Raw genomic sequence first — 14446 nt, 5'->3', positions numbered from 1 at the left:
CATCTAAATAGTGTCCTTTAGATGATACTGGTAAAAAAGAAGGAAGTGGGGTTTGGATTTGGTTCTAATTATGCAATTGTGCCTTTTCTTCTGTTGTGGCTTAAAAAAAATCTCTTGGAAGTTTTAATATCCTTCCTGTATTTAATTACGACCAGGCTCCAACAAATACTGTAATAAGTTGGTTTTGTTTGGATTTAAAATCGGCAAGAAATATTTTACATTTAACATTTCTGCAATTTTGAAGTATATTTTTTTTCCAGATTCCACAGCCAGGATAATGTGGTTAATATTGTTTGCATAACATGATTGTTCATCAGATATTTCTCTGCTTCTAATTACTATGTTTTAGTTTGCATTTGCCATAGCAAACACTTATTCTTCTTAAAATGATGAAATGACTCTAGAAAAACGTAGACAATTGGTATAAATAATTTTCTTTATTTCATTTTTGTGCTTAATTAAAGTTAATGTGATTAATGTGCTCAGTCAGTTTGCTGAGGGAATGATGAACATTAGAAGCCGGTATTTTTGTTTCACCATCACATTTTCCCTAGATGATTGTGTTTAAGGTTTATCTATTTAAGGTGCTTTCTGTGCTATCTATTCAGGGCTTTCATGGCATGTCTTAGCAATTATTGAGTATTGGTATAACTGGTAATACTTGCATACTGCCTGTAGGATGTACAAGGCATCCCTGAGAAATAAGTTATGTGGAAATATCTATCTTGGAACTTAAATACTGCTCAGGTGTCTTGACTGTATCTTGTTGCTTCTTGGCTTGCCGAGAGTCATAAGTTGACTGAATACCAAAAGAAAATAACCTCTTTTAGAGGTTATTGCTTCTGGTGGTTTTGGAGGCCAGCTGTGAGGAGTGTTACACAGTTGTCTTGTTTTTGGTATAGTTTGAAGAAGTGGGTTTTTTACAAGTTTATAAAACATCATCTTTGCAAAACGTAGCAATCTTAATCTCCATCATAATAAAAAATTGAGCAGGTGCTGTATGGAGATGTCATCTTTTTCACTGGATAGCTCTCATATGGGAAAATAACAAATTCTGAATTAATGTGAACATTTCCTTAAACATATACTGCACTTTAAACACTTCTTGGCCTGTATTCTTGACAATTTCCATTGAGGACAGCTGTATAGCTAAGAACAGAACTCACCCTCTGGGTTTTAAGCAGACAGAATTTGATTGAATAGACCAGAAGACCATACACACATGACAGTAACTCAATTTAATATTGGCCTCTGTGGAATGTGTGTTATGATTTCTAATGATTAGTTGTGCAGTCATTGGTAGAACATCCTCCAACTGGTTCTTGGTTTTATTTAGAGGCTTTCTTTACTCTGTTTACAGAGTACATATTCAATTTGCTAGGGAATTTCTTCTTTAAATGCTACCTGACTGTAAATTCTGTGTCTTTTTTTCTTTGCTGCCGTTGTTCTTGTGCTAAAGAAACCAAGCCTGAATGAGTTGCAGCTTCACTTTCCTGTGTTGATTCGCCTCTGTCATTAATTAGAGAAAGAGTAGAAAGGAGATAGAAAAAATATACCCCTTTATTACTAAAAAGAAAAAACATGGCTGCCTGGAGTGGGTAGGGGAGAGAGTTTGAAGACAAAGGAAGACATTTCTTTTAATGATTTTTTAATTTAGATGACCTTTAAATAAGGGTGTAATCTTGGAAATGGAATCAAGATGTTTATTACCAGCAGATCAGATTTCAGAATCCTGCTGAGTATTAGGAGTAGGATAACCTGGGTAAATGAAAAGAAAGGGGAATTATTTAAGCAACTAGTATCAGAATAAACACATGTAGTGTACCCCAAAAGCTCACCTGCCCCTCTAAACTCATCAAAATTTTCAGAAATCATTCTAGAAATTCATCAAATTAGAATAGAGCCCTTCAACACATTGTGCTCCATTTATTTATGTAAATAACAAATAAAAGGGTTGTAACTTGTTTGAAGAGGTTTTAGTTTTAGGCCATGGAAAATTTAAGTTAGCAAGACAGCTGATTTTTATGTGCTCTTGAACTTCTGGAAGTCTAATAAACCTTAACAAGTGTGGTATTTTTGGGTATGGTGATAGAATTCTAGCAAAGGTTTCAACACTGCTTATTTTGATTACTTCAGATAACCCTCATTGAAATTTCTCTGTAGATTATAATCTATTAACAAAAAAGTAAAGTAAAGGATGATGCTGAAACACATTTGAGATAATGACTTCCTTTGGTCTGATGAAGTCCTGCTGCCAGAATTTCTCTTTGTATTCAGCACAGTATGTTTTCTGTATTCCGTATGGGTTTTGGCTAATCAGTTAGATTGCAAACTCTTTAGAGAAATGATGTGATTAGGCCAAAAGTCATAATTTATTACTTTTTATGTAATAGTGAAAGCTATAAAAAATGTGTTCATTTAAACTCTAAATTAGGACTTCTAAAACAGGTGTCCATTAAACTGTCTAAAAGTCATAGAATCATTAAGGTTGACAGAGATCCTTAAGATCATGAAGTCCAGTTGTCAACCCAGAACTACCATTGTAACTCCTAAACCATTAAATCACATAATCCACATCCAGCCACCTCTTAGACGTCTCCAGGGATGTTATCTCCACCCTGGGCAACCTATTCCAATGCCTGACCACTCTAAGACTAAATTTTCTTTTCCTAGTACCTGTCTCTCTTCTGTCTCATTTTAAGGCCATGTCCTCTGGTCCTCTCACTGCAGGCACAGCAGAAGAGACTGGCCCCACCTCACTACACCTTTCAGGTAGAGAGCAATGAGGTCCCTCCCGAACCCCCTCTTCTTCAGGATAAACAACCCCAGCTCCCTCAGCTATTCCTCCTAAGACAGGTTTTCCGACCTTTCACAAGCCTTACTGCCCTTCTTTGCCATACTCGAGCACCCCAATGTCCTTTCTGAAGTGAGAGGCCCAGAACTTAATGACAGTACTCGAGGTGTTTCCTCACCAGTGCCGAGTACAGGAGGGTGATCATGGCCCTGGTCCTGCTGGCCACACTGCTCTTCATACAGGCCAGGATGCCACTGATCTTCTTGGCCATCTGGGCACACTGCTGGCTCATACTGAGCACCTCAGGTCCCTTTCTGCTGAACAGCTCTTGAGCCACTCCTCCCCAAGCTTGTCAGGCTTCATGGGGTTGCTGGGACTCGAGTGCAGGACCCAGCACTTCCCCTTTGTCCTCATGATGTTGTCCTCAGCCCATGGATTGAGTCTGTTCAGGTTTCCCTGCAGAAATCTTCCTACTCTTGAGTAGATCAATGCTCCCACCCATCTTAACATTTTCTGCAAATTTACTGAGGGTGCCCTGAATCCCCATGTTCAGATCATCAAAAAAAGTGTTAAACAAGGACTAGCCCCAAAAGTGAGCCCTGGGGAACGCCACTAGTGACCCACCACCACATGGCTTTAGTTCCATTCACCATAACTATTCACCGTAACACTTCAAGCCTGGCCATCCAGCCCAGTTTTTATTTTCTGAGATGTTCACCTATCTAGGAGGATGCTGTGGGAGACTGTAAAATCCTCTACTGAAGCTTTTCCCTCATCTACTAAGTGGGTCACTTGGTCATAGAAGAAGGTCAGGTTGACCAAGCAGGACCTGCCTTTTGTAAGTCCATGTTGGCTCGGTTGATCCCCTGATTGTCCTGCACTTGCCATTTAATGATGATCTCTTCCATAACCTTGGTCGGAACTGAGGTCAGGCTGGCAGGCCTGTAGTTCCCAGAATGATCCTTCAGACATTTCTTGTGGATTGGCTTTACATTTACTAATTTCCAGTCAACTGGAAATTCTCCAGTTAATAGGGACTACTGGTAGAGGATTGAGAGTGGTTTAAAAAGTTCTTTTCCTTCCCTCCTTACTCTGGGGTGGATGAATGTGACCATCAATGTGAGTCTCCAGTCAAAGTTCAGTTATTTATAAAAATGTGTTGCCTTGCTTTGATTGAATTTGCAGTACTAGATTTCTCTAATAAATGTATTTGAAGTTATTTTTATTCAAGTGTCCTCTGTGATAAAACATTTTAGGTTTTTTGTGATACTACTTAAATATTTTTGTAGATTGGTTAAAGAATAGCTTCCTTCTTCAGGGTATCATTTACAAGTTGCCACTACTTGATCATGTAGAAGTGCCATATTTTGGATCCAGACTCATTGGTAATACTCAAGTCAAATAGAACTTTGGACCACATTTCTCTGACTTGCAAACTGTGTAACAAGTTAGTGGTGAGCTAAATCTGCAATGTGAGCGGCATTAAAATACTCAAAAGAGCGTTGTGGGCATTGCTTAATACTGCAGAGGCACAGAAATTATAAACTTGTAGAATAGCCTGTTTCAAGCATTTCAATGAATTGCATCGATTTGTTTCTTGTGACATCCCTGTAGTGCATTGGCACGTAACTACTTAATGGGAGAATGAAGTGAATGGAGATTTTCAGTGTTAGAACTAAAGCTGTTGATGTTCTGAGGTAATACTGTAATGAATGGGAAATTTTGCTGTGATAATATGGAGACAACATTTGCACATTTCTCACACAACCAAATGGCCGTGACGTGTGTCTGTATGTACTTCCCTATGTATCAAATGAAAAGTCTAAAAATCTACCTGTTTGCACTCCTACAGCCCAAGCTGTTGAAATTACTATTACATTTTGGTTTTGTATTTGTTCACTACAGATAAGATGAAAATGACAATGGCAGTAGACAAACATAGCTTTCTTTTTTCCATTCAAGTATTAATGCTGATAAATGTGGAGACAAAAAAGATAATTGCTGCAAATGGTTAGATGGGTACATATTTTCACTGTAAACACCACTGTTCCTATCATAAGATCAAAAGTAAAAAATGCCTTAATACAGCTTGTTTCAGATGTTGACAGCTTTCCATGGATAAGCATCCTATTACTGATTAAATAAAAAATAACATCCTTCACAAAGTGTATATAACATCCAGTTTAGAGTCTCTGAATACCACACTATTGCAAACAAGAATAAAAATTACTATAGTTATTCTGATACTTGTCTTCACAGGTAATTAAATTTTATATGACCAAAATCTGTTTGTCTTTATCATATTTTATGCTTTCTTGTTTCCATTCTCAGCTGTCAGATATAGCTATTAGTTTTAGAATAGAAAAAATCATTTAAGTTGGAAAAGAGTTTTAAGATCATCAAGTAACTCAGCACTGCCAGGTCCACCAGTAAAGCATGCCCCTAAGTGCCACATCCTTTAAATACCCCCTGATACAGTGACTCCACTACTTCTCTGGGCAACTTGTTCAATGGCTGACAATCTTTTCTGGGACAAAATGTTTCCTATTATCTAATATTCCCATTATCTCATCTTAACCTCCTGGGTTTAGAAGCCTTTTCCTCTTCTCTTATCACTTGTTGCCTGAGAGAAAAGACTGGTCCCCCAGTTCGCTGCAACCTGGAGCCTTCTCAGAGCCTCCTTTTCTCCAGTCCGAACAATGTAAGCTCCCACAGCTCCTTCTTACAAGACTTGTGCTCCAAATCCTTCACCAGCTTCACTGCCCTTCACCAGTCATGCTTCAGTACCTCAGTATCTTTCTGGTAGTGAGGGGCTCAAAAGTGAACACAGGATTTGGGTCTGGACCAGTTCTGCTTATAGAGCACTGCCCTGGTCCTGTTGGCGACACTATTGCTGACACAGGCCAGGATGCCATTGGCTTTCTTGGCCACCTGGGCAAACACTGGCTCATGTTCAGCTGCTGTCAACCAGCACTCGCAGGTCCTTTTCTGCTGGGCAGCTTTCCAGCCAGTCTGCCTGCAGCCTGTAGTGCTGCCTGGGGTTGTTGTGGCCAAGTGCAGGATCCAGCACTTGTTGAACCTACCAGTGGCTTTGGCCTCTCAATCCAGCCTGTGCAGGTTCCTCTGCAGAGCTTTACCCTCTGGCAGACCAACACTGCCGCCCAGCTTGGTGTTGTGTGCAAACTGACTGAGAGTGCATTTGATCCCCTTGTCCAGTGTGTTGTTAAAGATGTTAAACAGAGCTGGCCCAAATACTGAGCCCTGGGGAGCTAGTGACCAGCTGCATGTAGCACCATTCACCACCACTCTCTACGTCCAGCCATCCAGCCAGTTTTGTTATCTAGCAGAGTGCACCCATCCAAACTGTGAGCAGAAGAAGACTGAGAAAATGCCAAAGGCTTTACTAAAGTCCAAGTAGACAACAGCCACAGCCTTTCCCTCATCTACTGAGTTGCATTGCTATAGAAGATCAGATTGGTCAAGTAGGACCTGCCTTTCATAAACCTATGATATGGTGGTATAATGATCCTAAGCCTGAACCTTTAGGTGTTCCTTCCTGTAGAGTATGCAGCCTTCCTACATTCCTTTGTCCTACTTCCTGCCAAGGGTCTCTCAAACAATCTCCTAAACAGGCCAAAGTCTTCCCTCTGGAATTCCAAGGTAACTGGTCTCCTGACTACCCTCTCTTTCCTTCTCCAAGAATTAAAAATTCTATCATTTCATGATTGCTATGCTCAAGACAGCCTTCCACCCCCACCCAGAATTCCCTCTCTGTTCATAAACAGCAGGTCCAGAGGGCCCTTTCCTTAGCTGGCTCTCACCAAGTGCATCAGGAAGTCATCTTCCACAGACTCCAGAGGCCTCCTAGACTATTACCTCTTCATTGTGTTGTATTTTTGAGACATCTAGTATGTTGAAGTCCCTCATGAGAATAAGGGATAGCAATTGTGAGACTTCTGCCAGCTGCTCATAGAATATTCCATCTGCCCTTTATCCTGGTTGGGTGGTCTATAAGACTGACACCAGGATGTTTGCCCTGTTGGCCTTCTTGATTCTTACACATGAATACTCAGCCCTGCTGTCACCATCATTCAGCTCGAGAAAGTCAAGGCACAAAATGTGTTACGGTGTTAGAGAAACCTCTATAATATAGCAGAATAAACTTTTTCTAAGTTGAATTTTGCCTGGACTTAGTAAAGCTGTGTGAAACACAGAACATAATGCATTTAATATTTCAATGCATATATAGTCTTTCTTCAGAGAGAATAAAGTCTTAAGAAAATAATTCTAGAAGTTTATAGCTAAAGTTGTCTGATATGTCTGTTATCAACATCTGATTTCATTTGTTAGAACACTGCCAAAGTTTTAACTGTTTTGGCTGATTTTTCCATGTCATGGAAAAGAAAAGGGATTTGTTTTCAAAGTTACTTTTAAAATGATTCATCTGTTTCCAGGATCATGTTATGGGAAAATCCATTGATAGGCTTTTTTCTTTTTGTCCTTTTTTTTCTTCATGGGAAACTCACTGCCTTCATTTTTTCGATTTTGCACAGAGTATACAGACTAACTTTGGAGTTCTTAGTATTTTTAGCCCTAATACTCTCCTTAATAGATTTTTTTTATTTGTTTTGTTTTGTTTGGTTTGTTGTTTTTTTTTAGTAATAGGTTCCTTAGAGATGTTCCTTTGTAATTATGAAGCTGGAACAAGATTTTTTTCAGTGATTGAAGTAGTCTTTATCTTTACGCTTTCAGAAAAAAAAAGGCTAGTATTTTATTGTAATCAAGAAAATGAATTTTCTTCTTCCTTTTAGAATATATCTTTCTTCAACTGGAGCTCATTTAAAAGAAGTATTTTTTGTTTTCTTTTTCTGTTTAATGCCGGTATGGTCTAATAGCTTCTATGATCAGGATTTGTATTTTTGATCCTCCACCTAAAATTCATCTGTGTGTAGAAGTTTATTTTTTGTTTGTTTGTTTGTTTGTTTGTTTGCCTGTTTAATTGGAGACTGAGGAGACATAGGAGTCCTTTTAAAAAGTACTTACTCTTGTAACTCTATGCTGAATAGTGCATCCTTTTGAAATTAGAAATCCTACATCTGTTACTTGCATCAATCTTTGCTATTGCTAGTGCTAATTGAATCTTAATCAGGAGCTTATCTCCATACTGTGGGACGCATTCATTCTAGTCTTTTATAAGCCCTAAATAGCCATTAAAAATATTTTGTAGATCAGTTATATTTTATTGTTTCATTTCACTGAATGCAACAGTTCTCTGTGATGCAAATGCATTGTGTTTTTGAAGATGTCTCATTTTGTCTATTTATATAGTCTAAGCTTTTTTTTTAATAAAGGAAAAGAAGTTTTCAGACATAATTTTCAGGCAAAAAAGTATTTACACAACAGAACTTAAAGTCTGTTTTGCTTTTTTTTATGTATCTTAACCTGAGATTTCATATTCTAGACAAGATATTCAAATACATTATCTTTTGTTTTCTTATTATGTGGTTTGGGTTTTTAAAATTGTTTCAATTAACACATCCTAGCACATCTTTTGTGTGACTGTGATTTGCTGTGTGGTATTGGTCAGGTGGCTGACTTGAATCGGCAAATGCCTCAGGTGGCTGACTTGAATCAGCAAATCCCCCATGCTGCATGTGATTGTTGGCATGGTATTGAATACCTGCCTAAGTGTCTGGTTGGAAGGTACAAGAACAGAACACTATAGGAAACCTGTGTTAAAATTCTAGCTATTTGTCATTAAAGATTTGATTTTGTCTTAGCAAGATTGTAGTTGTGGCTAGGATTATGGCTAGACATTTATGGATACTTCAGTGCCAGGAATTTTCTTTTGTGAAGGGTGAATTTATGATAATTTCCTGGAGTTTTGCATTAAGAGAAATATATGTCACTGAGTAGGAAACACTTTTTACCCAGAGCACAGTGTTCATAACATGACCACAGACATTTTTCTAAAATTCTCTTTAACAATATTAAGTGTATTAACAGTATTGGCCTACATAGTAGTAGTTTTACTTTTTTTGTAGTTAACTTTTGCAGGCCAGACCTGCTGCCTTGGTGCAGGGACACCATGGATGAGGCTTCAGTGGCTTTGCTGTGTATTTGTAGGAGGGAATGTCTGCCCTGCCTATAGGTGTATGGCACTCCTGAACTGATTTTTAGCTTTTGCAGATCTCTCAACTTTGGGTTAGATAGGCAGCCCTTGCAAGCCCAAATGTAAGGTGATGTTTGTTGTTAGCACCTTGGAATGCTGTGTTTTCCTGTTGGACCTCTGTGTGATGGACTGCCTTGAATTGTGGCAGCTCTCTTGCTGCTGCACAAGGCTGCGATTTCTGCTACCCAGTTCATTCCTGCAGGAGTTTGAAACACAATTCCCTGTGTAAAAACTGATAGAACACCGCTGTTCATTGTGATACAGTGCCACGTCCTGAAACAGTTGGGTCAATGCTTAGGAATTGCATAATTAGCTGGAAGAGTGGGGGTTGCCTGGTAGAGATAGAGGTTTGGGGTTTTGATGTGGGTTTTTGGATAATGCAAAAATGACTCAAGGAGCAAGAGCTGAGAGTCACTTGATGTGCTTGTATGTGGAAGCAGCTTCCATAAGGGTAATAGGGAATAACTGCAAAAGCAAAATTAGTCAAATGTTATCAGTTTCAAAAGCATAGCATCAGTGATTTTAAGAGACCTTTTATAGCGTGCACCAAATGTGAATTGGGGTCTTATGTTCACATTTTTCTCATGTAAAGATTTTTTTAATATGTCACCAGAAGTATGGAAAAGGTGTAAATGGAAGAATATTGGCTTCTGCACGATGGAAGACAATGGAATTTTCTAGAATGATTTTTTCCTACAAAACTGTAAATTAATAACTATAACTGTGTTACTATTCCTGTAGCATAGCATAAAATATGTTACCTGTGCCAGCATAAAATGCCTCAGTCTCAAAGTTCCTAAGTCTACACGCCTGCTTTAAGAAAAAGCAAACAAAGAATGAGACGGAAATAAATTAACTTGGCTTAGAGTCAAAGCATTGTTAAGATACGTGGCAGGACAGCAGACACAAAATTGGAGGGAGAAGAAAGTAAAGAATATAATTAAAATGTTATTTTCTCTTTCCAGTTACCTGTCTTCTTTTGTTATTTATATACACTTGTTGAAATTGCATGTAAATGATTGATTGACTCAGCGAACTCATTGTAATAAATTATGTTTGATGTGCTATCTTGAAAAAAAACCTTTTGAAATTCTGCCTCTTTTCTTTGTCTGCTGACCTTGTGGCTTTTAATATCTTGTTTCCCATCTGTCTGATTTCATCATAATCTGAGCACAACTTTTCAGACCTTAATGCAGCTCTCTGTTCTGATTAAAGTAAGTCTGTAACACAAATATGGGATTTGGCCATCAACAGTAATATTAGAAAGGAATGTTGAAATATGTGTTCCCTTTACTGGTGTGAAATAAAGAAACACTTATCTGTAGATATTTGATAATGCATATTTACAGTGCACAGATCTGTCTCTACAAGCAAATGAATACAGAGATGTCAGTATCATTGTATTACATCTGCTTTAATGTTGTAAGTTCAAAGGTTACTTTTAAGGATTATTTCTTAATTAAAGGAGAAAAGAAATGGGTCTATAAGGTTTCAGAAGTGCAGTTTTAAGTATAGATTTTAAAAATACTTAGCTGAATATGTCATACAGATGTACCCAAACTCCAGTTTGAGAGATTGATTATATTATAGATGTTTCTACTGCAAGAAGTGTCTCTAGCAGTGAGGTCCTGAGTCTTGAATTACAGTGGAATTTGGAGAAATAGACTTTCATTGTTACAAACATTTTTTTCTAAAGGTTATAATGTCTATAAAAATGTTCATTTGAGGTATCTTTTTTATGCTTATAGTTCAGCAGTTTGCTTAACATCTGTAAGATATAGGTAGATCAATTCTTTGTGTTCTTTATTAATGACATAAATTTGTATATGCTGAAAGGTTTGTTTGGACAGTGCCTTTTTAGTGAGACTAAATCTTTGGAGAGACCAAAGAGAATGAACTGAGCCAGGAAGAGAGGAAAGGGAAAGGCATGGTAGTCCAGGAAAGTTTCATGGTTCAGTAGAAATAGAATTGTCCTCTAAGTTTGCTGAACTCATCAGAAAGTTATTATGAATGTGGCAAAAGCCAGAGTTCACTCAATGGTGCATTTTTACATAAAACACAAAACACTGATATATTAACTTTATTGTGGTTGATATAGTCTGAGCAACTGTTAGGTCCAACATCACCACCTTTACTAAGCCCTGGCATTTTTGGTCCCTTGCTACTGGAACAAGTGTGAAGCAGATGCTTTAGTGGGGAAATGTCAATATCTAGTGAGCATAATGTTTTAATGCCTTTTTTCTTATTGTGCTATGAACAAGTGCTTTGGAAAAATCTAGAAGTGGTTTTTTTTCCATTACTGAAAATATTACATTCATCTCATCAAGGGACTCAAGCAATTTGCAACAATGTGTTAAGAAGATATATTTTTAGGGATAAAAGTTTTTTTGTAAAAAATTTTGGTAATGAAACTCCAATCCCCAGTTCTATAGTATAGAGTGCAGAAACAAACAGCAGGAAATCTTAGCTCAATTACTTTCAATATCAATATTTTGGGATTTCTGTTTCACTAGGTTTTAATTCACTATGTCCTTCTCAGAGTTAAATTTGATATAGCATTTCCTGTATGGAAAATGCGGAAAGTTAAATGCATATTCTTGGTCTTTGGAAGTAAAAGCTGGTTGTAATGGATGCATCTCACTTTTCAGTGAAATTTGTGTGTAATGGGTCAGCTGTGTAGTGTTGCACACAAATACAAAAGAATATCTAATGAATAATACTTCATCATCACTGCAGAGCCATTTGCTGTGGTAGAGAAAGTATCACTATGGAGTGTGACCCCAAAATGAAAAATGGCAGGAACGATGGATCAAGGCTATGAGTTACTAATAGATGACACACTCTTGCAACTCATGAATTCTCTCTCTATAATCATGATGTGTTTCATTCTATATTGCTGAGGAAAGTTGCAAACTAGGAAAAAAAATTCTTTCTAGATACTTCCAGTTCCATTTCCTTAACTACTGAGATTTTCCTGGGAGCCAAGGAACAGACACGGTTCAACAGTTTAGTCAAATTAAGTGACACTGGGCTATAAAAAACTGGACCTGAAATCCAGCTACAAAATGTTTTCCAACAGAACTCAGGAATAAGGAATTGTATTTCATGATTATAAGCCTCACTCGGCTAATGGGCCATCCATTGAAACCAGGTGGGGCATTGTTCTTTATCTTTTCACAACCCATCCTTCCTCCAGCGAGTCATTTTCTGCTAATGGCCCATTGAGTCCCACTGTGTGACTGATAAAATTACTGCATCCCATTGGAAGTTGCTCCAGCCAGGGGGAAGAGCCCAACATTTCTTACCAAGATAAAAACAGAGGCTTTGGGACACTAAGGGAAGCCCCTTTCTCCACTGGACTCCAGAGGGAAACTGGATTTCTCCACATCACCACTGGACCTCCAGAGGGAAACTGCACCTTCTACAGGAGCACTGCTTAAACTGAACCACATCTGTCACTGCAGGAGGATGCAGCCGCCATTTAATGGGACTGCTACCAACACCCTGCCTGACGGGGTGCCAGGTTGTACTCTGACTTTGTCAGAGTTTGGAGTTTATTTCTTTGTAGTACTGTATTTCTATTTTAATTTCCCTAGAAAAGAACTGTTATTCCTAATTCCCATATTTTTGCCTGAAAGCCCCTTGATTTCAAAATTATAATAATTTGGAGGGCAGGGGTTTACATTCTCCATTTCAAAGAGGAGCTCCTGCCTTTCTCAGCAGACACCTGTCCTCCAAACTAAACCAGCAACTTTTCGTTCTTTGTCCATATATAAGCCACACCTGATTATAAGCTGCACTCTGGGTTTGGACCAAAATTTTAGTCAAAATGGTGCGGCTTATAATAGTGAAATTACAACTTTTGTCAGTAGTTGGACTCTTATTTGCTCTATATTTTCTTAGGTTTTCTGCTGTACTAAATCACTGCATCCATGATTTACAGTTAAATATTTTCTTTAAATATGACAGGGACATATTCATTTTGTCTTTTAAGAGTATATGGAGAAAGAGGAAGAAAATTAAATTAATTCCTGGGAATTCTGATATAATTCACATACTGGAATATGAATGGTGGACTCTGAATTAATTGTGTGTTTTGTTGTAGACTAGATTGATTAGTAGGTACAAAATAGTATAAGCACGTCACATCAAAGCAAATTTCTTCCATCTATTGGGAGAAATATGGAGTAAATAATATTTTTTGAAAAAGTTGTTCACATGGTCTATTGTTTAGGCAAGCACTTGAACTTACTAGTGCAGCTACTTAACAAAATAAAACAAATGCATTGTGTTTGATGAATTAGTGGTAACGTTCCACGGTACCTGTAATGCTTTATTGTTTTGGTTGGCTTCAGATAGCGTCACATACTGTATTCCCTGTAAGAATTAAGAATAAAGAATCTGCTAGGGGTTATAAAAGAACCACTGATTTTCATGCATTTTTCATCAGAAATGTTTAGTTCTTTTTCCTAAGATATGCTTACAAAATATATATTAAAACTCTCATATTCTGATTCCTAAGTTAGTATGCTGTATTTTCCCAAAAATTAATATTTTTCCAGTTCTGTCTGACTAATGACTTGCTAAATCTCTCCTTATCTTCTAATGACAGATGATTTATCAAGGCCCACAACTTAATTAATATTGCAGAACATGTGAGGAGCTGAAGAATTCAGAAATATTTTCCATAGCTCAGACATGTAAAATGAGAAGCATAGGAGAAAACGAAAAGATAATCTTGTAACTGAGGAAAAAATCTTTGTGATTTAAGCATGGGATTGAGGTTCAGGAAATGGTGATTTCTATCCCACAAATCCATCATGATTCCCACAAGACTTGAGACGAGATGCTACTGCAACTGACCATTCTGCAAAATATTTAGGGTAACACTCTCTTATCTCTAGGGTAGTTTAATGCTACATATGTCTAACTTTACTGTTATAAGGAATGTATTAATTTTTGAGTTTACTGAGTTGTGCCTAAGCACTTCTGTGATATAGCTGTAGCTTGAGTTTTTTCTCATAGTAAAAATGTGTACAAAATGTATAATACCTAAAGGATACTTTTGCAACATAAATCTGTTCACTGATGTATCTAAAGCACATAGAAAGAAATCTCAGAGATCTTGTCAGTGAAGTTTGAACTTTCCTGAATACTATACTTTTTTTTCCATTTTCAGGTTGCATGCCTCACTCATGTAGCAGCTAATTACCTTAATTGCAAAATCGAAGCAAAACGCTGGGGTACTGCTCATGGGAGTATTGTTCCATATCAGGTAAGCAGAAGGCTTAGGGTTTTTTTCCCTTGGAATTAATTATTTTGTGTATTATGAGATTGAGAACCAACTTTTCCCATGACCTGTAATGTGTCTGTGTTGAGGTATGACAAGGTTCTATTGTTCATTGTCATTTCTTCATTTCACATATTTCTTCATCAGCAGTAGATTAGTAACAGAACACTGAAATGGATCAAAGGTGTTT

At 37.6% G+C, this 14446-nt stretch overlaps 1 protein-coding gene across 12 annotated transcripts in view; it reads left to right on the top strand.

The window, feature by feature from the left end:
* SUGCT (succinyl-CoA:glutarate-CoA transferase) overlaps positions 1-14446 on the top strand; it is a 348238-nt gene that overhangs the window by 56279 nt on the left and 277513 nt on the right. For 11 of the 12 annotated variants that reach the window (XR_004418442.2, XR_004418449.2, XR_004418448.2 and 8 more), the window contains one exon: positions 14146-14241. The exons of the other annotated variant lie outside the window; for it this stretch is intronic. Coding sequence is in view for 8 of the 11 variants with exons in the window: in XM_033064654.2 (XP_032920545.1) it covers positions 14146-14241 (96 nt within the window). In the remaining 3 variants the exon portion in view is untranslated. The remainder of the gene's footprint in view (positions 1-14145; positions 14242-14446) is intronic. 12 annotated transcript variants of the gene reach the window in all.

Source organism: Catharus ustulatus, chromosome 1, assembly GCF_009819885.2.
Source record: "Catharus ustulatus isolate bCatUst1 chromosome 1, bCatUst1.pri.v2, whole genome shotgun sequence".
Lineage (NCBI taxonomy): Eukaryota > Metazoa > Chordata > Aves > Passeriformes > Turdidae > Catharus > Catharus ustulatus.
This window is presented reverse-complemented; position numbering and strand designations above follow the sequence as displayed.